At 40.3% G+C, this 22,793-nt stretch overlaps 1 protein-coding gene across 32 annotated transcripts in view; it reads right to left on the bottom strand.

The window, feature by feature from the left end:
- The window catches only part of ZBTB20 (zinc finger and BTB domain containing 20), a 503,503-nt gene that overhangs the window by 10,815 nt on the left and 469,895 nt on the right, over positions 1-22,793 (bottom strand). For 24 of the 32 annotated variants that reach the window (XM_027681156.1, XM_027681153.1, XM_027681152.1 and 21 more), the window contains 2 exons: positions 21,072-22,679; positions 13,159-15,913 (listed from right to left, as the gene is read on the bottom strand). In XM_027681156.1, coding sequence (XP_027536957.1) covers positions 15,495-15,913; positions 21,072-22,659 — 2,007 coding nt within the window. In that variant the 5' untranslated portion in view covers positions 22,660-22,679 and the 3' untranslated portion in view covers positions 13,159-15,494. Of the gene's footprint in view, positions 1-12,882; positions 15,914-17,425; positions 17,539-21,071; positions 22,680-22,793 lie in introns of those variants that run through there. The other 8 variants (XM_027681162.1, XM_027681158.1, XM_027681168.1 and 5 more) reach the window with 4 other exon arrangements.

Genomic DNA, 22,793 nt, shown 5'->3' on the forward strand with positions numbered 1-22,793 from the left:
CAAATACTTGAGGACATATGTGAAGTATTTATTTCATGGCCCACCTAGGACTATGGTGGGAAAAGCAGGAATTTTGATGACAGGAATTTAAGCTCTTAAGTACTTTAAAATGAAGACACATAAGAAAAACAAAATAAAGCTCGCTAATTACAAAGGCAAGTGTTACTGAGTCCCAGTCAGCCCATAACTCCCCTAGCCCATCTATCTCTTTTAACAAAATAAAACATCTGCCAGGGCTTGCCACTTGTGAAGACAACACTTGGGAAAACACAACAAAGACTTTGGGGTATTCACTAGTTTGGAGGTTATAATTTCAGTTTGGACAGCCACAAGAGCCTCCATCAAACCCTTGTAACTACTAGAAAGGAGTGTGGAGAACCACTAAAATCAGTGTAAGAGGCCACATCAAGGAAGGAGGAGCAAGAAAGGGAAATTTATGAAAAATGGAACACATTAGGACAATACTGCTGCTGTTAGACCAATCTCAATGTACTTGCTCAGTGTACAGAGGAATACTGCACCCTGCTTCACTTAGGCTCAGGCACATGCTTCCACTTGCCTTCTGCCACTTCTCTCACTCCCAGTCCCTTATTGAAGATGGTAGCTCACCCCAGAATGTAAACAAAAGCAAATACCAAAAGATAAACCAAATTATAACCAAGAAGCAAGGTTTCTCCTTTTTCTTTCTCTTGCAAAGATACAAGCCTTGCCTGCAGGCAGATACACTCTGTTTAACCCCAGTGGAGAAAAGTGTTTCACACGCACAGAAATACAGAAAGAACCTAAGAGAAAGAAACTAAGTAGGGGTGCAGGGATCCTGAATATCCACCTCAAAACCAGAAAAACGCCAGGCTTTAAAGACTCTTGCTGTTTATCTTTACCAATGAGCCTACAATGAACAACAAAGAGAGCACAATGGAATCACTAGCCGTGGCAAAGGGAGAGGACCTAAACCTGCTCTTTCAGGGTGCAGAGCTACAGTGGTGCATCCCATGCCTGAGCACACATGAGGCAAAATGAATAACACTTGTCAGCTCTTCTGTAAAGTCTATAAACACCAATTTAGCCAGTATAATCAGCAGCAATGAATTTTCTTGCTGTTCAGCTGTGTGTACTTTGAGGGGGTCCTACCTGTTTGCTGAAATGCTGTTCACGCTATAAATTCTCCTGCATATCCAATGCAGTAGCACTTATTAAAAAAAGGTCCACCAAAAAGCTTGATGTATAGTTTTAGGGTTATATAATCAGATCTTACAAAGAAACAACTTTATTTTACCCACATGAATATGTGACCATCATAACAGAAAAGGTATGGCCAGAGTGCTTCTGGGTAGAGCAGTCAGAAACCTGGAATCAAGTAATTCCAAATATCCAAATACCCAAATGCTTTTACATTGTTCTGACAATAGAAAAGGGACACAGCAAGGGTATAAATTAGGGAAAAGGGATTGCAGTGAAGTATATATCTACACTAGCTGTTGTGGCTCACTATTTAATTTTTTAAGATAAACATGCTATCATCAATAAATCAAACCCAAAGAAAGACTCAAGGTTATTTAGTATTCTCTGAACAAAACAAAATAAAACAAAAAATTTCATGCCTTGTTCAAATGGAAGCAACCTTCCTGCTTTATATAGTGCTTTTGAATTAAGTTTCCCAGCAAGGAGAGACTATATAATCACAGAGCCCTTAACACAGGCAAAATCTGCCTGGTGGAGTGAAATCAAATCTTAGGTCAATTTTATGAAGATTAGAAACTTTGGGCAGAAACATGCTAAATTACGGGGAACAATCCTGTGGCATCTTAAAGGGTGTGTATGAAACTAGGATTACATATGCTTTCCCTGTCAGAGAAAATGGACTGAAGTCAACAAAAGAGAGTCCTGCCTGCAGAATTTGGCCCATAGAGTATTGGTCCAATCAATTTACAGGATTAAGCATAGATCTCACTGATGCTGACAAGAAAGGTCATGGTGTACATCCTCCCTGAACTGAGCAGCCTATTCATATTATGTTTGACAAACAAAAGCTCATTATGGGTGGAGTGTATGGGAAATCACCAATTTTCTACTTCATTTCATTATAAGAATTTCTTTGAACCTGAACTTTGGAGCAAGAATCTAGGGAACTGATTGTTCAGAACATATGAAGCTGGGAATAAATTCCAGACTCAAAGGACCTCTCTCAGTTTCACAGCAGACCAAGCTACATTCTGGCATTAGGACAAAGGAAACAGGGCACCTCGAAAGACAATTAAAGTTGTTGAAGATACTTGTGAAAAAGTAGTTCTGATTCCAATAAATGAGTGACACTTCTTCCACCAATAAATAGGAACTATATATTTTTTACAAGTTATTTATACATCAAAAAAAAAAAGCAGCAGCAGATACTGGGGATTCAGTCTTTTCCTCTAAGTGGCATGGGTGAAGAGCAAGTCCCTTGTATGGAGTTCAAGCATCCCCCTCTCCTGGGAGGCCCCCTATCTTTGGTGCAAGCACCCCCAAAGTGGGGGACTCTCCTCTTATTCAACCTTGCAGGGAAAAGCTTTAAAATCCCTTTCTGTCCCGGCACAGTAGAACAGAGCAACATTCTCTTAGTACAAGGTTCTCCCTCTCGTGGTGACAGTGTTACCTACTTCAACCGTTGTGTTCCTCAAAAGCTGTATAAAACAGAAGAGAAGTGCAAAAAGGAGCTGAGTATAAATGCTGTCGACCACAGAAATGTGAGACCATTGCCTGTATTAGTCCTGGAGGTCTACTTGGTCAACGAGGAGATGGAAAATGAAAGTAATAATGAAAACCATATATTAGAATAAAGCTAATATTTGGACAGTCTTTCCTTGATGTTTATATCATTCAAGAAAAGCAGCCACTGCAAGAATCTATAAACTGTAAAGTTGATATCACCTTCTGTTTTCTCTCTCCTTAAAAAGCAGAAAATATGCACATATGAAATGAGCTTCTTAGAAAATCACAATTCTTAAGATTAGTATTCCTTCAGAGAATGAAAAAGAAAGGATATATGTTCATAAAAAAGCAAGATTTCTGGATTCACAAATGACTGACTGTCTTTTATGTAAAAGATATGTTAAAATAGTGTTCACCAGCTGATTATTTTGTTAGTTTCACTTTCCTTTAGGCAATTGTATCTGTACACACTGCGTTCTAAAAGTACAATCTCTAGTGTGGATAATCTACCTGTTTGGTACCATCCTGTTTGTAAAACCACTTCTTAGCCTAAAAATATAAACTGTAAACTGTATAACATGCAAAATGAATTGAGGTGTTTAAAAAAAGCATTAGGAAAAATAAAAGGCAACAAAGAAGTTAAATCAAGAAACACGTTAAACTAGTAATTATGCTAAATGAATTACTGAACCTTACAAAGGATTAGCAGGGCAAGTGTGGAATGGGTATGCAGCCATTTAAATGATCTGGCATTCTCAGTCAAGTGAGAACACTTTCTAAAAAAATATGTATGATTCAGCATTCAGTCAAAGGAAAAGGCAAAGAGCATGGTCAGAAAATATGGACCACTGAATCAGCACTCTGTTGCAGCAGCTATATGGAATTAATTTGGGAAATGGCACCTGTTTGGCTTAATGGGACAAAGCCCATCCTTCATGTAGTAGGGTAATCTAGTTTTGTTACCTGCGTAATTAATATTGAGAGGATAGACTCCTCCTTCCCTTACAAATGGGTATACACAGAGTAAAGAAAAGCCAGACTTAGAAACCACTGCTGGAAGACCGTAACTTTTAAACTGCAAGTAGAAAGAAAAAGAATGTGGCCTCCACATAAGTGCAAATGGCAGGAGCCTGTAAGGAATGCTGGCACTTTTTGATTCCCATGCTTGAAGTTCTGATTGCAATACCCCGAGATGTGGCATAGGTAACTCCTTCCCTCTCTTCTCACTCCAAAATAACTATTTATTTGCAGAGACACAGATTTGCTCATTCTCCGTGAAAGCACAATTTGTAATTGATGTGACCATCTCTCATTTCTTCCAGTATTCACAGTTAGAAGAAATGAGATATACTGAATACCTCCTCCACAACCCTCATCCACTTGGTTTTGCACATTTTCATTTAGAAGTGATATGTTATCAACCAGAGGAGTGAAGATCAGCTGAGATGTACCTGAATTAGGAAAGCAAACATAAATTCCCATGCTCTCATAAGTTTGCACTCTCACTAATTTTGAATCAAGACTTCCTGCCTGGGACATCTGTTGCAAGATGAGAATACAGAAAGGACACAAAAAGCCATGAGGCTTGGGTGTCTACGAGCTTTCCCTGGGCTATTTGGATCTAGATGTTGACATATCCCTCCCTAGTGACATTTTTTTCAGCAGCTCTGTGGTGACAATTAAAATCCAGTGGGACTGACACAAAATTCAGACCCAGCAGGAATGTCCTATGAAGCTGGTGCAGGGAACACTCACCTTGAAAAACTTATGAAATGAAACTAAAACTTTCAGAGGTTGTTTTAATTTGAAAAAAGGGTGATCAAGTGGATAAATAAAGATGCAATTGGAATATATTACTAGCAGTGGATGGAGGTATTTCTTATCCAATTCCTACCGAAATCCATTGGCCATATTCAGCATTACTATACAGAGAACAATGTTTTTCTACCCCACCTTAATGCAGAAGATAATTTTAGGAAACCTTAAAACTTTAAAGAAACAGAACTTGGAAGGAGTGAAAGACCACTTGCGGCATCTTTCTCCAAGGCTAGGAATGGAAGAGGAAAGTCTGACATATACTTTTACAAATGAAACAACAGGACATCTTAGAGAGAGCTAATAGATAACCTTAATTGTCTTGATTAATTGTTCTTCTGATATGAAAGGGTAGCAGGGAACAATCTCTAACTTTTTGTAGAGCCTAATACTGTTTTACCTTTTCTTTAAAAAAATTATTTTTCTACATCTTACTACATAGAGATTTTAAAAAATCCTGAAAAAAATGCTTGTAAAGACAATAAAGAAGCCAATAATATGAAAAAGCACACTAGAGCTGTAATATTGGTAAATGCTTCAAATAGCTGCAGCAGTTGATTGGGTTGTGAATGATACATGTGAAAAATTATTTTTCTATGATCATAGGCAGATGCAAAAGTTAAATGATTATACTATGTATATATATTGATATAGAATTGCTATATATATTGTGTACTGTATGTTCTAGCTTTCAGAAATACTGTATTGTAGTGTACTGTACTTAACTAAGCAGATCTAAATAGCAACTTGTCATTTTCCACAAAGTCACTAGTACTGTTAACAAAAACCAAAAAGTCTATTTTCTCCAGTAAAAGAAATACATACTGTTACAGTCACAAGACATTTTGACTATAGAGAGACAATGTACATTTAACCAAAGAAAAACACCAAACCAAAATAAAAATCTCACCCCAAAATCAACCAGCCAAAACTGTTGCATTATCATCTTATTCAAAAGGGGAAGGGAAATGCCACCAATCTAAGAAGAGGAATAGCATTTACTTAAATTTTTATGACTGAAAATGAAAGAAAAAAAATCCCCCAAAATCTTCAATTATCCTGTCTGGACCAAGGAAAACCCCCTAGTCAGGTAAAAGAGTCAATAAAATGCTACTTTGGGGGGCCGGCACGATACCAAAATAAGCAGCTGCAGCTAAACATACTTAATCATCCCACTAACTGAATGGATGCAAAATGAGTTCTAGAAATCCTGCAGTTCTCATGGATTACTAATTAATCTTACTGACCAATTTCTTCTGCTTCTGAAAATCTATTGGTCTTCTAGACACACTAACCATGGTCCTGAAGAGATTTTGGCAAAGACCAAGGGAGAGAAAGTTACTTATTATTTGGTAGTGACTGCACATTTGAAATGGATTACTCAGATGACATGTAAAGATATTAATAATCAATATGTTTCAGAGTACGTGAGGTGGGGAAAGAGCTGTTTGACATGGCACTTTGGAAACCAGAGACTCCAGATTTGGAATATTTTAGAGCCTCTCAATATACTGTGCTGCTACCTGTTTAAAGACTTGATAATTTCTTAGTGTTCTTTTTAAGGGAGAGTGAACAAGCAGGTTATTTTGCTTGGATTTTATTTCTTTGTAAGGTGAACATGTTGAAATTCAATGGAAATGAGTGACTGAACTCAACAGTATTGCTCCAGAGCTGTCATCCTCCGTGGATGCCTATCTCTGCTAGTGAGGCCTGCTGAGATCAACTGTTTTATTTATTTTGTGGCTGAAAGACCACATAAGGCTCTGAGAGACATAAATCAGCCTTCCCTTCAGAATGAGTACTCACAAAAATACACTGGACCAAATCTGGGTATCACATTTTGAATGAGGGCAAACATCTTATTTGGGCAAACATCCAACTATGAGCATTTGGCTAACAGAACTTTTTAAATGAATATATGTGTGCATATATACTGCATGAGAAGCGTACTTATTTTTCACTAGAGTCATGCCAATGCTCCACGGTTAATATTGTAATCATTGTTTCATCTAAACCCTTTCCTGCATCTAAACCAGGCATATCCACATGCTCAGTTAGCAACCTGTCTGTAAAGCCAGGAGGAGACAACTGGCTCTCTACCTCGACATACATACATACATACTCAGACATACATCTGCATGCACACACACAGGCCAAATAATTTGGATTTACTCAAAGATCCCATGGGCACCAGCAGACTATGTGACAAATGAAAGTAAAGGACTTCATGGGAAAAATGAAAAGAAAGTTGGGTAGTTGAGTGAATGGAATCCTGCTTCCTGAATGCGATGATCCTCTCTAGTCAAACAGCATATATTCAACATGAGGGTTGAACCTTCAGGGAACTTTATAAGGTTTAACAAAGAAGATGGCAATATCCAGGTGGCAAAAAGAAAAGGAGCAAAGTGAAATAGAAAAGGTGCCTAATTAAACATACAGATCTCAGAAAGATGTCTGTCCATTTAGTAGGAACAGGACACTGCAGAATCAGACAGTTGAGCACAACAATAAGTATCTAACCAAGCTCTGCACTTTTCCCAAGTGCAATAGGACTATGAACTTGGCAAAAAATCAAATCAACAGTATAAAGTGTAGAAGTCTGTAGTTCTGTCTGGAAAATATCTAAAGCAAGCAATGTTTTGCTACACTGGTAGCAGATTTTCCAGCAGGAAAAGTCCCATTGGGGATCTTATGAAAACATGTGGGTTACTGTAATACCTAAGCTCAGTCTGACACAGAGCATTTAGGAGGGATGCTTGAGGTGTGGCTGCATGACTATGCATGAATTTCGCAGCACAAAGAGGGCTCAAGTGCTAATAAAGTTTGCATGAGGGGTAGAAACAAGAAATGTCCCTATGGGCTGAACTGGATAGAAGTTCTCACACATGATGGGATATTGGTAGTTCTTTTGTTTGTGTAATGTTATTGCTGCAGTAAAAGGATATTTTTAGAATATGCTTTTCTTAAAAGGAATCGCAGCTAAACTAATCAAAGAGTCTATATTTATCGCCAGTGACATGCATGCAATCCCAAAAGTGCCAATAGAGGTTGCATTGATAGAAATTCAGAACAGAATTTACCCCTGGGAAGTAGCTTTTCACTGGATTTCTCTCTCCACTAGCACTGGAGAGGCTGGAGTGCCTTACCCCCATATTATTAATTTGGTTTAGGAAGAACATTTACCCTCACAAGTTTTAAAGGGAGCTGATGCCGATCAACACAATCAAAAGTAGGAGATCTCTTTGGAAGAGGACTGAACTTGGAGCTGTAACTGAAAGTAAGAAACAGCGGAGAAGCACCTTCCAATATGAAGAGAACACTATGCCTCACTAATACTTCTTTACTTCTTTCCTGCCCTTTCAAACAGGAAAACGCAACATAACATATTTCGTATGAAAGGAATGTTTTAGATAAAACTTTGCTATAGATACAAAACATAAGTACACTCCACACTGCTCAGATGCATTTCTGTTTTAAGGCATCAATTGTCCATGAGGCTGTAGTGTATTCAAGGCTGTAGTGTATTTGCTTCTGAAAGAAGTATCTTAATGCTCTTTGCTTTTTGAAAAATAGTTGATGTGTAAATTGGGAGGTTAAAATACAGTTAACAAAGTGTTTAGAAGGCTCCAGAGAGGACTATGGAGGAGGTTGAGGGGAGATTTCATCAGTCTCTACAACTACCTGAAAGGAGGTTGTAGTGAGGTGGGGGGTCAGTCTCTTCTCCCAAGTAACAAGTGACAGGATGAAAGGAAATGGCCACAAGTTGCACAAGAATAGGTTTAGATTAGATATTAGGAAAAATTTCTTCACTAAAAGGGAGGTCAGGCATTGGAACAGGCTGCCCAGGGAAGCGGTGGAATCATTGTCCCTGGAAGTGTTCAGAATGCGTGTGGATGTGGCATTTTGGGACATGGTTCGGTGGTGGACTTGGCAGTGCTGGGTTAACTGTTGCATTCATGATCTTAGAGACCTTTTCCTAATCTAGCTGTTTAGTTATCTGCACTAGGAATAATTATATGGACATACATTCTTATCTAACATGTTTCTCAATTACATTTTCTTAGAAAAACAAAAAAAGATTCTTCCTTGTGTTCCCTTACACCAATAGGTTTACAAGAGTTAAGAATGCTTATTTTTCAGATAGGTTGTCTCTCTGTCACTATCTCTCTTGCGGACCAAATCTCTCTGTTCTATTGCAGAGAAAACATAACCCACCTTTTTTTTTTGGTCAGAGTTAGTTTGAAGAAAGGCACATACCTAAAGCTCTCTCCATATTTCCCACCCGAGTCATCTGCGAAAATATCGTGACACCTTTGCTCCTGCTGAAATGAACCGGAGCACTGAGCAGCTTTAAGGGGAACTAGCTGAGAGCTTATTACTTCTTGCCGGACAAATAAGGTTAACAGCAGCAAGAACACTGAGTTGGCATGGCCAGAACAAGCCCCTGATGGACATGAATCTAGCACTAGGCCACCTTCATGCACTTGACTGTCTTACTGGACATACTGCAGAGACTTGCTACTTTCAGCATGTGCCCCTCTGCAAGGCCTTTTGACCTGCATTTGGTTTCTGTCAGCAGGACTGTCAAGGTTTTCAATTAAGTACAAACTCAAACTCCAGACAATGTATTATCTGTAGTTTCCCTCATAAGCCTTTTTTCACAGCAGAGTTGTGATTGCTTAGGGGCCAAGGTCTTACTGAAGAGAAACCTTCTGGGAGCAGAGGAGGCTCAAAACCTCTCAGGGCCAAGTTCTCATCACATTACACCTCCTTCACAAATTTTCACAGCCAGCATAAAAAAAAATCAGGGAATGTGAAAAGCAGCTTTAGGCTGATCGGATGCTGATGCAATTAGGCTACCTGCTGGTTCTTTTCTATCAGGTTTATTTCAATAACTCAGAGGAGCTGAATTGAAAGGGTTGGTTACCAAGGACTAGTCTTTCTTGGCATAACAGCCACCAGGTGCTAATTTGATACTAACATAGAAGGGTTTGGGTTGGAGGGGACTTTAAAGAATCATCTAGTTCCAACACCCCCTGCAATGGGCAGGGAACCTTCCACTAGACCAGGTTACTCAGAGCCTCATTCAGCCTGGTCTTTAACACCTACAGGGATGGGGAGTCCACAACCTTTCTGGGCAACCTGCTCCACTGTCTTTACTCTTCTTGTAAAGAATTTCTTTCTAGTATCTAATCTAAACCTACCCTCCTTCAGCTTAAGGCCATTTCCCCCCCATCCTATCACTACATGCCCTTGTGAAAAGTCCCCCTCCAGCCTTCTTGTCTTTAGGTACTGGAAGGCTGCCATAAAGTCTCCCCAGAGCCTTCCTTTTTCCAGGCTGATGCTTTTTTTTCCTTTTCAGTGGCAAGTCATTTTCATCAGTGAGAGTTAGAGGATTTCCTTAGCATAATTGTCAGAAGGGTAGCAGATTTAGGCACACTGAAGGTCTGGTCATGTTTGAAATGATTTGGGTGCTTCTGATTTTGGACTGGACTCAACACTCCTGCGAAGAGTATGTTTTGTACCTTCTCCCTTTGGGATTTGTTTTCATTATTAAGAGACACAGCAAATGCTAGCATAATACTCACTAAAGGGAAGAGATCTGTTCCTCCACCATGTGAGTGATCCAGCGTTAAAAGAGTAGCTCCAGGTTGAAGGAAACCAATCAGTTTGGGGTTGATAAGAAGTGAAGGGGCTGATGGTATGTGGGTTATTACTCAACTCTCCTTTGGATAAAAAAGAAATCAAAAGAGGAAAAATGGGTTCCACTTGGCCTCTTTGATCTTAGAGCAAAAGGAAATCTCACTCACTTAAAGTCAATTAAAAAAAGTCAATTAAATGCTACTCTTCCCTGTTAGCTTACTGCGAACTTGAGCTGCTTTTGAAGCTAACTAACAGTGTGGGCCAGAGCAGGTCTAGTGAAAGCATGACAGATGTTGAGAAAGTGTCCCCAGAGTAGCTCCTGCAAAACATCTGTAACTACTTCCCTTATAAGAGATTAATAATATGGGTTTTCTGAGACAAGGGACCAGACTGAAATACAATATTACAATTTATAGACTGATGTACTGTACTGGTATGTTCCCATTATTCATGAGTTGTGCCTGCTAGTCCTCTGCAAGACATCACTGTAGGCAAACCTCACTAATGCACACACCCCAGACATGCACACGGACACACTCAGTAGCTGTTCTCTCCTTGCTGATCAGCAGACACTGAGGTTGTGGTCCTGCATTCCTTGTGGATTCGTATTTCCCAGGCAGACCTCAGTGGAATGAGCAAGAGAAGTTAAATTTTGGTTCTCTGATTTATGATTTCACATAACACAAGAACAAGGGTATTTCAAGGAACAGTAACAGAATTAACTTGAAAAGGAATCATTTCAATGAGGGGGTAATTTACCTGAGGAACTCACTTCCACAGGACAGCATGGGGCCCAGCTAGGAATTTATAAAATAGATCTTTAAAGGACAATGAGAATTACCTGCCACAATATATAATTTTTATATGGGATAAAAACTTAAAGTCATAATTATTATGCCTTTAAGTTATAGGCAAATAAATATTTTATTCAAATTTATATGTTTTTTATATGTACAAATAGTTAATGAGGATTATAATAAATCTTCTCCCTTAGGCTTATTGCTTTGTAATTATCCAACATGGGTCTTTCATCTTCCTTCAAATCATCTCTAAGTGGCCACATGTCAGAGACAGAGTACTGGATGAGATGGACCACAGGGCAGATCTGCTCTGTCCAATCCTACATTTCCAATTCACTTCACCAGCCTCAGCAGCAGTAAGAGAAGACACACTTCTCATTTACTCTAAGGCTTCCTTTATTGCACTTTTGCCTTGCAGAGAGGTCTGGATTTGTAAGCTTGAATTTATGTTCTATTTAATGCCCTTTTCCATTACCAAAGCAATATAAAGAGAACTTAAGGGAAAGTGAGAATCAAGCTCAAGGAATGCAGGATATTGCATGCTTCATCAGAAGGATGTGTGCTACAGTCTGCATTTTCTCATCTGTATCATTTTATCGTGTGTTTGGCAGGAAGCCTTTTAAGCATAGTGAGATGAGATTCGCTCAAACACTGTCAGCAGTGGTTTCCAGATCACTGTGACTGCCGTTCTTTCTGCTAATATTGTAGCAATACATGAAGGCTGAATATACCTGCAACATTTGGATATTATAGTTGTTTCCAAGTAGCATATAAGTATTTCAAAGATGGGAGGAAACATTACTAAAAAGAATTTAACATTGTAAAAGACAAAGGGGGTTATGTTTGAGCTCCTAAATTCACAGTGACCTGGCAAGCACTTTCAGCTACATTAGCAGTCATGCTGCACGTTGCTTCATGTTTTACAAAATCAAGTCTCGAAGTTCAATAAAATCAGTTAATATTTCAGGCACTCATTTGTGAAGACCTTGGCCTAAATTCTTTGACAAGTGTTTTAGAATTCAATCTAGTAAGCCTTAGCTTTACTTGAAGAACTTTATTTATTTTTTCAATTGGCACCCTCCATTCATTCACAACTGATCTTTAATTCAAATTTTTTAGACCTCATAAAAAGTTTGGATTTAAAAGATGATGCTTCTTTGATTTAGGGAAAGATGAAAGCTGAAGGATTAAAATTTGGACAGGATTTTTCTCTCTAAACATGATAGTACTTGGATTTTGGTGGATGTAAACCCTGATTCTTGTTTCCTGTTTACTGGTATATCTCTTCTGGCATCAGAACCATATTCCAGAATATGCTACATCTTGACTGTAGTTCACCAAAGTTACAACAGCAAATTAAACAGCTTTTCCCCTACCTCAGATGACAAATGAGCAGCTACATATTTTTAAGCTGGGTAAAATTTTTCACTCGTTCCTCATATGGGATAACACTCTTCTGTACTAAAGATCTCAGAAGAAAACCTCCTTTCCCCAGAGAAAAGTCTCTAATCCTTTTGTCTAGGTTCACCTTCCCCATTTTCTTCCACACCCTTGTCTCTAGAACCTTTGTTTTCTGTATACAGATTTAGTGTGCCTTTGCATGGCAGATATTAGTTCTCCCTCTCTGTGTCCTGGGCTTTGTCTTTTCACTTCTCGGTTTACATGCTGGCATTGCTTTTTCCAGTCTGGTTAAAACAACAATATTTGTTAACTAACTTGTGCCCCTTCCCCAGCCCCTTGAGCTACCCAAACAAATTGATAACATAGAAAGACGTTACTATAAAAGAGACTCATTTGCTCTGGCACTCACCTCAAAGTCTCTCTTATGCTGCGTACTGCAGATGAGAATCAGGGCTTCAGCATTTAGGATCTGCTGAAAAATACCTTGCAGGGTATAGAAAGATTCTGAGACTGAACCAACTGTCAGGTTTTTTTTCCCAAATAAATTGTAATGGAACAGGCATAGAACATATCAGTGAAGTTACTTGTATTGAATGACAGACATCTGATAGAGAAGCCGCAGGTGCAAAGTTGTATATGGAGATTTATCAAGTCAACAGTTAGAAAGTTGTCCAGCATAAAAAAATGTCTCATGTGAAATGCTCAGTGTTCACAAGCAAAGTTCTGTAAACTTAAGAAAGCTTAATTTAAATATAAACACAAATAAAAGCTAAACTAGCAATTTTTCTTTTTTTTCTTTTTGCATATTTTTGTTAGGTGCTTTTCTCTGCCTAAAATATGAAGTCCAGAGTGCAGCTGGTGTAAGTCCTCACTACAGATTTCAAGCAAGACAGTGTCAGACACTGATCCAACTGAACTAAGGACCCATGTACTTTGGGAGTTGGCTTTGGGGGAAAAATTCTTACACAGATACACAGAAGACAACTAGGGAGAACACCAGTTCAAACACAGTAAAACAAAATACAGAACACCGACATATATATGCAGATCAGGAATCAATCTTTCACACTGATCCTACATTCCTTGCATAGCTTAGTATATGCAGAGAATGCGGGATGTGGCCCTTCCATTAGACATTTTTGCAAATGAAGGGAAGATTATTTGCAATGGTAACATTTTAAGTTATTTTGGCATCAGCACAAATTACCAGGGGCAGGATCAGATTCCCACACAAATATGGAAGCTCTCTAGCGAGCAAGGCAGGGATGAGAGAACAATACAGCAGATTAATTCTTGTCCAGTGACCAAAAAGAAGGGAAATCCTAGTTATTACACACTTCCAAAACTTTCGTTACTTTTTCAAATAAGAAGAAAGACTACAGATTATATCATCCCCAAAACCAAGGAAACATTGCTAGAAAAATCTCTTTCTCAAAAGAAACCATCCTTCAGCAGAAATAAATTCTGAGATGGAACCAAAAAAGAAACAATAGAAGCTTGGTAAGAGCCAAAAAGAGAACCATGTAATTCAAAAAACAAAGTAGCAGTTCAAATGATACTGCAGGATGCACAAACACTAGTAGATAATCTCACAGATGACTTCACAGAGCCCCTCATCGACCCAGGTAATTCTTGATTCCATTAGAAAAGAGAGAGAATAATACTAGAAAAGAAAATTAAGAAACATCCTTCCTCTTTTTTAAAATAAAAATCAAGATCATCTCCCCTCCCCCCCTCTATCTGGAAGCAGGTTAGCTAACCTTAACAGTCTCAATTTAAAATAAAATATATATTTTTATATATATTCATATATATAATAAAAGAGAAGATATTAGTGGCAGTGTATGCAAAACAAAAAAGAAAACAAAGAAAAATTACTTTTAACAATCTCACTTTTTTTGTTTTTTTACACAAATACTGTTGTAAATATATTAAAAAAATCAGCATTCTATCTGGTAAACGTCACTTTTGCCCCTCTATAAAATTTTGAATTAAAAAAGTCCCAAGAACTCTTTTTTTAAATTATTATTCCCCTCCCCACCCACCCTCTATTCCTCTTTCTTCCACAAGAATAAATCCTGATGCAACTTTTTTTTTTTTTGCAAAGATTGTGGGAACTAACCCTTCTCTTGTACCTAGATCCATAGGTTGCAACCTCTGATATCTTTGATTTTCCTCTGTGTTTCTCTTTGCCTTCTGTGAAAGTCCCTCTTGATTGTGCTGAGGCCCTGTGCTCAGCGAAGACACTGAATAAATTACAAAAAGCCACCGTTGCTCGTTGTCTGAATCTTCTTGGTTTCTGCTATAAGGTGGTGGTGGTGGTACGAGAAAAGCAGCGGGGAGGGTGTGCCAGAGAGCGTGGGATGGAGCAGAATCCAGGTGAGGAACCTCTGATTCTTTTTCCTCACCCTGCAGGGACTCCACACTATCCAAGCCACACTGCCTCGCATTCCCCTCAGCCCTTTTGTGTGTTTGTGGATGCGTGTGTGTGAAAAAGCAGACTCGTGGTGGAAACCAGCAGGGCCTTGTTTCCTCTGGTTGCTGCTCAACCAGAAGCAAAATATTCCACAGTTCTAACTGGATACTGTGAAGTCCAAAAGCGGTCAGCAATGTGAATCATGTCCATTGAAACACTGCAAGCGGTGTACTTATAATGACAGTAGGCCTTGTAGATTTGTAGTATATTTTGTTTTGTTTGTTTTTTTTTGTAGTGCTCTTCACAAGTGAGAAAAAAAGATTTTTTTTTTGTTTTTTTTTATTATTTTTCTGTCTGTTTTTTTAAATTTTTTTGTGGTTTTTTTTTTGTTGTTTGCTTTTTGTAGTAAAGAAGGGTTGTATTTAGAGGCCAGTAGCTAGAGATCCAACCAGTGGAGCTCATGAAGCACTACCTGGCCTTAAGGCCACCATCCGAGGGAGGTTGGGAAAATTATTATTCACCCAGCCTCCGGAAATGTAATGTACCAGCAGGCAAAAAACAGTTCTTCATGTAGTACAAAAACAACAAAACAAAATGAACCCAAAAAAAGGAGGAAAATAAAGGTAAAAATGAAACAAAAATAATTTCTTAAATTCTAGTGCCATAGCTTTCTTTTTTTTTGTTGTTTCTATTTTTGTTGTTCATAACAAAGAGAGAGAGAGAGATTCTACTTATCCGTCTGACACATGCATCCTCATGTGGTCGTTGAAATGCTCGATTTGGTCAAACTTAGCTGGACAGACAGAGCAGACGTATGTGGTCCCCTCCGTGCAGGCCACCACCCCGGCAGGGACAGCCCTCGCGCCGGTGCCGGTGGCTCCAGGCGTGCCGTTGGTGGCACTGTGCAGAGCCACATGCCTCTCCAGCAGGGTCTTGTGGGAGAACTTCTTCTTGCAGATGTAGCACTCGTAGGACTTCTCCCCGCGGTGGAGACGCATGTGCACATTAAGGGAGCTCTTCTGGGTGAAGCGCTTGTTGCAGATACTACACTGGTACGCCCTCACGCCGGTGTGTGTCACCATGTGTTTGATTAGGTAATCCTTTAAAGAGAAGGAGCGCCAACAGATGCTGCATTGGTGTGGTTTCTCACCTGTCCATTACCAATGAAAAAGAGAGAGAGAGAGAGAGAAAGAAAAACAGACAAAAAAAGAAGATCGTAAAATTAAACCAGCCCAGTAGAATGGTTTGCAATAAACTAATGGTAAGTCTCATGGGGGTCTTTGGAGAGCTGCTCTGGCTAACAAAGAGAAATTCTGTTAATAAGTGTGTTTTGATACACAACATTTTTTGTAATCAGAGGTTTCAAATGCTTTACAAAGGGGCCTGTAGGTATTCACAATCCACATACAGTAAAAAAGAGTTTAGGTGATCTCTTCAAGTTCACATAGTAGGAACTAAGACAGGACTGGAGTTAAAATGTCCTGATATCTACACTCAGTTTCAATGGCACAGCCTCTTCTGCCCGTGTCCTCATGCTCGTTTCTAGACAGGTGTTAGCCAGGTTACTTTACCTTTCAGTGCCTCCATTTCCCTGCATGCAACCTGCGTGCAATAAAAGCACGGACAAAGCTAGTGATTACTAGATGGCTGACCTGTAACACATTTATTTTGGCCAAACTGCTTTGTATTTCTCAGAAGAGAAATGCTAGAGATTGCCAAAGGAATCCAATGCTTTATAAGAGGTTTACATTTGTTGCCCCCTTTTTTCTGGTCAAATCTCGTAGATGAAACATGGATAAGAGTAACTGAAAAGGGAACCTCAGTATACAGAATTGCCTAGGCTGGCCAGCACCATGTGAAGGGCAACCTAACAGATAAAATTATAGTGTAAGAGACAGGAATTTTAAATTATTTGACTGCCAATTAAATAAAACACCTTATGAGGTAAATCAGAGATAAAAAATACTTATGCAATCTACCACATTGCCTTGGATCTCCAGGACTGCTGTAAAACTGATTATGGTGACTTGTATAACTGAACTCCGATCATGAACTCTGACAAACAAGTGACTACAAGGATGAACTGGGAAAATTACTCAGCTGAGAACATATGGTTGCTTTGTTCAGGCTACTCTGAAATCCTCCTCATGCTCAGAGTTCTTCTGGGAAACAATGCCACAGTCTCATGTTTCATGGTATCAAGCAATGTTTTCATGATATGTTGTTGCATTGACAATATAGACAATAACCAACACCCTGAATGCCCCATCAAAAGCTACTTTTGTTTTCTGAATCGCTTGTGGTATATTTCAGGTGTGGTAATTCATCATCCCCAAAGCTGGTAGGGAGAGAGATAGTTCTGTAACAATCAAAATTATTCTCTGTTTCACTGATTGAAAAAATTATTTTCCTGTGGTTATTCTGCAATTTCCCATCTAGCAGAGATTTTTCTTTTTTTTTTTTTTTCTTTCCACAGACATCCTGCTTCCTCCTTTTTACAGTCTGTCTGCAGTGTTTTAAATCCTGAAGAGTCAATCTTCAGGGACCATGACACGCCTGTGGTAATATATAATTTACTCTTTGTATAGTGAGATTACAATATGCCAGTTATACTCAATTTTAGTAGGAGATAATTAATATGGATTGGATGTGAAGGACCTACTTTTTTATCTCTCTGAGTCTCTGTTCCTTTTTATTTCATGGTTTGCATATATGATGGTGACATCCATGAATGAAATCCACTTGCTGCTCTTCCTTGCACTCATGAGTTTGTCCCTATTTGGTGAAAGACACTTGGTCAAAACACTGAGTCCTTACTTTCCTGATGGCTTTGCCAAACACAGTAGTGAACTGAGTGTAGACAGACCAATTTGCTTGACATGTTATGTGGAAAATGATAGTCTGTCAGTCAGAATAACATCTGATTAATTTTAAAGAGACCGATTATATTTACAGTGCTCATTTTTGCCTGGGGAAATATACGTCCCAGAGTTTGTAATAAGTTGGTCTCCTCCACTCTAGACCCTGTTAGGACTATGCTATAAAAACACCTTAATTTTTTCCTGCATATGTTCCTAAGAAACACTGAGTTCTGGCTTTTTAACCTCAGTTTCAAAGCCTTCCTGGGAGTTTTCCTCTCCTACGAATCTCAAAACTTTTTAGGGTTTTTTTTTTGTATGCAAATATATGTGCTTCCTCAGTGAGCACTGTAGATTCTTTATTCCCATGATTCTTCATTTTGAAGTCAGAGAAAACTTTGCTCAGTGAGTTAAATGTGCATGTTCCTCCTTTTGCTTCTTTATTTTGTATTTGGCTGGTATTAGACAGCAATGTGGGACACTTAGAAACGCAGAATTACAGCATATCCTGAGCTGGAAGCAGAAAAAGCAATGTCAGTGCCCGGCCATGGTCCCTTCAGTATGCCTTTTCCAGCTCCAGTGTTCCTGGAAATGTAGCCTCTGTGGCTCTTTGAATCCTAACCCTAACCATAATGGATGCTTGGTCTGACACTGAGGCCACAGAATCCTAGAATATTCTGAGTTGGAAGGGATCCACAAAGATCATCAAAGTTCACCTCCTGGGCCCACACAGGAGCACCCCAACAGTCACACCACGTGCCCAAGAGCATTGTCCAAGCACCTCTCAAATTCTGTCAGGCTGGTGCCATGATTACTTTGCTGAGGAACCTGTTCCAGTGCCCAATCACCCTGTGGGTGAAGAACTTGTTCCTAATATTTAACCTAAATCTACCCTGAGACAGCTTCATGCCATTCTCTCATGTCCTATCACTGGTCACCAGAGGGAAGAGATCAGTTCCTGCTCTTGTGCTTCCCCTTGTGAGGAAGCTGTAGATCACAATGTCTCCTCTCAATCTCCTCTTCTTTTGGCTGAATAAGCCAAATGACCTCAGCTGCTCCTCACATGACTTCCCCTCATTCCATCACCATGGGTGCCCCAGATTATGGTGGTATGGAGGCAGCAATGTTGGGGCCCTGCACAGACATTGCATCCATTCTAGCACTGCATTTCCACAACACTGCGTGTCTTGGAGAACAACACTGTAGGATACATTAAAGCCAATTTGTGGGGAACATGGAAAAATACTCATCTCTAGTATGTTTGCATCCATGTGAAAGAAGAAAAGGAGGTTGGTTTCTGTTGCATGGAAAGCTACACCAGACTGTAGTTTTCGGAGCATAAGAACATACAGAGATTTGAACACCTTTAGATTGTTGAATTCTGGTTTATGATTAGACTTCTCCATGACTTCTCTTGTGAGCCCTCCAAACAGAAAGACTAATTCAAACATTTACATGTCCTAAATCTTTCCCGTTTTCTGTGGATCTTTTCCAGAGCCACTTTGCCTGGCTTCTTTGACCAGGGATAGGGAAAATAACCCTGACAGTGGGAACAGCTGTCTGCTCTCCATTTTTGTAATGATCCTGTCCAGCATTAGACAAGGTAGCAGACATTCTATCTCTGAGGCTGCACATACAAAGATTATTTTCAAAAGGGTTTTCTGAAACCCAGCCCTCTGTTGGTTGAGGTGCAATTATTCTCCCAGACATTCCAGGAGCCAGTTTGTTCCCAAATGAATTTTGAAATAGTTTATCTCCCCGAATCTCTCCTTGCCACCACAGTTCATTATTCCGGGCATTCTCAGACCCATACAAATATAACATTAATTAATGATTAGAGATGACTACCAATTTCCTTGGTTGGCATTACGTGTAATAGCTAGGAATGTTTTAAGGTCAGGTCTTCCAGTACTACTCTTTATCTGACTCCAAATAAAAAATGCAGTGCACAGCTTGGGGGTAGGAGAAATGAAACACCTAATCTCAGTGAAATTATTTGTGAAAAAGCCTTTCTAGCTTTTAGAACAAGGATGTAAGGAGATATATTTGAATGTGTTCTGAAGGAGATATTTTTCTGAATAAAACAATGTACGTAATATTTTAGCTATGCATCCACAACAGAAAGATGAAGAACATAAACAGACACAAAGGGTAATCTTGGGATTCAGGACTCTTGATCCTTGCAATTATACATTTTGTACCAGTCCTGAAACGTTGATCTTTTTGTATACGTACATGTCTGCCTTAGATGTCTAGAGGAGTTTTTCATTTAAGTGATAAATATAGGTAAATTGAAGTTAAAAGTTTACATACGCACATGGAATTGAAGTCTATTGCATACAACTGAGAGGCATGACCTACATTCCTCCCATACTTTGGGTAATTTTTCCAGGTTTCTACTCCATGTATCACAAACCCAGCATTTATTTTAAGATCTGATGTTAACAAAACCACTGCTTGGTGAAAGAAATATTTACTCTTTCTCTAAACTAGAATTTCTCTCCAATGTCATAAAGAGCTGAGGGCTAAAGCAAGCAAAATTTAGTCCTGAACTCATGATAGCTCCTCCATGTAAGATACATATATCTCCTTGCTTTGAAATCTCATAACTTGAGAAAGCTAGAAAAGGCAGTTTTGGTTCAGTAGAAAATACAGTTACCTATATTGTCTCAATAGCCCATAAACCATATACTAAAGCAGCTGCATTTTTAAACAAAAAAGTGCTGATGTTGTGTTCTGTTGTGTTTTACATATATTCTTTCAAAATTTTCTCATTGAAACCTATGTTTCTGTACTCACAGCTAGTGAATTATCTGACTTACCAAGAGAGAAGGGATTACAGCAATCAGCTTCAATGTAGCACAGAAAGACCTCTTTCCCTCCTTCCTTACAAAACTCCCAATTTACTTTCTTATAGCAATACGTGAGATCAAGAAAATATGTGGCAATGTGGGTAACATCCAGGCCTGGACCTACTGCTGCAGCTCCATCAGTAATGACCTTGCCCTAACCTCATGCCAATTATCATCACTTGAGCTTAAACCCCTGTAGCTTTAAAACCTACAGGGGTATGCCCTTTCTTAGTAGATACAGTTTTTCTTATGACTTATTACAGTTTCCTCATGCCACTTCCATTTAAGGTTGCCTGGTCACCTTGCAGGATACAACAAATGCTTACCATTTCCTTGGACAGATGCAGGGCACATTTTACTCCAACTAAAATGAGCTTGTTTCTGCACCATGCACAGTTAGGCCCCTGCATGAGATCTGTACGTTTCTGCAGAGGCTCAACTTCAGTGCAGTAAGCTTGGGAAGTGTTCAGTGACACCCTGGATAACCCCTCTCTTCTGTTTGTGTTGGGGGCTGGCATGTTGGCAAACAGAATCTAAGTCCATGGTTGTGAAGGACTTTCTCTGGCTTCATATGTAAGCCAAAGGGAAGTACTCTTACCTGTGTGTACAAACATGTGCTTGACATAGTTCTGTTTGGCGGTGAAAGTCTTGTTACAGAGAGTGCACTCGTAAGGCTTTTTTTCGCCTTGCCCACCCGCTGTGCTGTGGCCCGCAGACGGGGCCAAGGGCTGTGGGGCTGGCAGCTGGGCAGTAAAGGTTGACAGGCCAGGCTGGGACACTGTCACAAACTGTGTCTGTTGGCCAGCTAAAGGCTGGGGCAGGCTGAAGAGAAAAGGTTTAGGGCCACTGCCAGCAGACTGCGTGGTGAAAAGGGCAGGCAGGTAGGTGTTGCCAGCTGTGCCAATGACCTGAGTGTTGCTGGTCAGAGTCAGTGGCATCCTCAGATTGCTGGTGAGGGTTTCTGTCTGGCGTAAGTAGATCTGTGTGGTTGGCAATGGCTGGGCAACAGTTGTGTTGACAGAAGGCTGCAAAGCCCCTTTTTCGGTGCTGTTATTGACTGTGAGCACTTTGCTGTCCATTTCAACGTCATTGCTTCTCTCTGGTGAGGAAGAGTTGGCATCTACATGTTGCTGCTGCTGCTGCGGCTGAGTGCCATCAGCAGGGACGTCATTTTGATCTGCTTGAGAAGGTTCTTGCTGCCCATCCCGGCCCAGAGCAGCCATAAACTGCTGTTCCATGGAATCAGGCTCAGTGCCAATGGAGGAACTGACGCCTGAGTCAAAACTTTCCCCTTTGGGCTCACTCTCAGTGCCTTCTGCTTGGTCAGTGTCCTCAGTGCATTCCTCAGACTCATTGCGCTCAAGGATCTGCACCCTCTGTTGGCCATAGTAGTCATAGTCATCCTCCATCTCCTGCTTAATATGGATGTTGCCCATCAGGGTTTGAATTCGGACAGGGCGTGGTTGCTTGCGGCAGTGTGTGGTCTCTGGAGTGGTGGAGAGGTACCGCTCCATCTGTTGCGACCGTTCATGGATCCGGGTAATCCAGCTGGGATCTTCTATGTGATGGTCCCTGGGGAGTCCCAGGGCTGTTTCATGGTGGCTGACCACAGCTCCACTGTAAAAGGAGCGCTCCCCACTGCCATTTTGCATGGAACAGGCATAGAGGGCCGAATAGATCCTGTCCACACTGTGCTGTGAATGGCTCTGCAGGTAGCCAGACTCTGTGTCGGTGCTCTGCCCTGAGGTGCCTGATTCGGGCGTTCCCCTGGGTGTCTCCTGGCCAGAATCCTGAATCACTGGGTAGACCTCTCCCACATTTTGCGAGACAATCCTTGTGCACTCATCGATCACAGTCTTGATCTGCAGGATGCTGGCAGCTGTGAGGATTTGGAGGGCCTCTGATTGTGAGACCCGCAGCACCCCGCTGTACATGAAGTCAATGAGCTTTTGCACAGACTGGACTGACACCACTGAGGGGATCTCGATGTCGCTGTAGCCCAGCAGCAATTTGTCCTGGAAAAAGGGGCTGCCAGCCGCCAGCACACAACGGTGGGCGCGTAGCATGCTCCCGTGGATGCGGACCGTCACGTCACAGAAGTGGCCACGGTTGCGCTGCTCGTTGAGGGTCTCGAGCACAGAATTGCTGAAGTTGTGAAGGTTGATGCTATGTATGCGCTCTGTCATCCCCTTGCAACTGATGTTACCTGGAGCAAAGCAGAAGACAAAAAGAAAAAAAAAAGAACAGGTTGAGTCTTGTCCTCTGCAGGGCCACAGTCAGAGCACTGGCAAAGGTGACTGCCCACTGGGTAAACAAAAGT

Source organism: Neopelma chrysocephalum, unplaced genomic scaffold, assembly GCF_003984885.1.
Source record: "Neopelma chrysocephalum unplaced genomic scaffold, ASM398488v2 Primary Assembly neopelma1_60, whole genome shotgun sequence".
Lineage (NCBI taxonomy): Eukaryota > Metazoa > Chordata > Aves > Passeriformes > Pipridae > Neopelma > Neopelma chrysocephalum.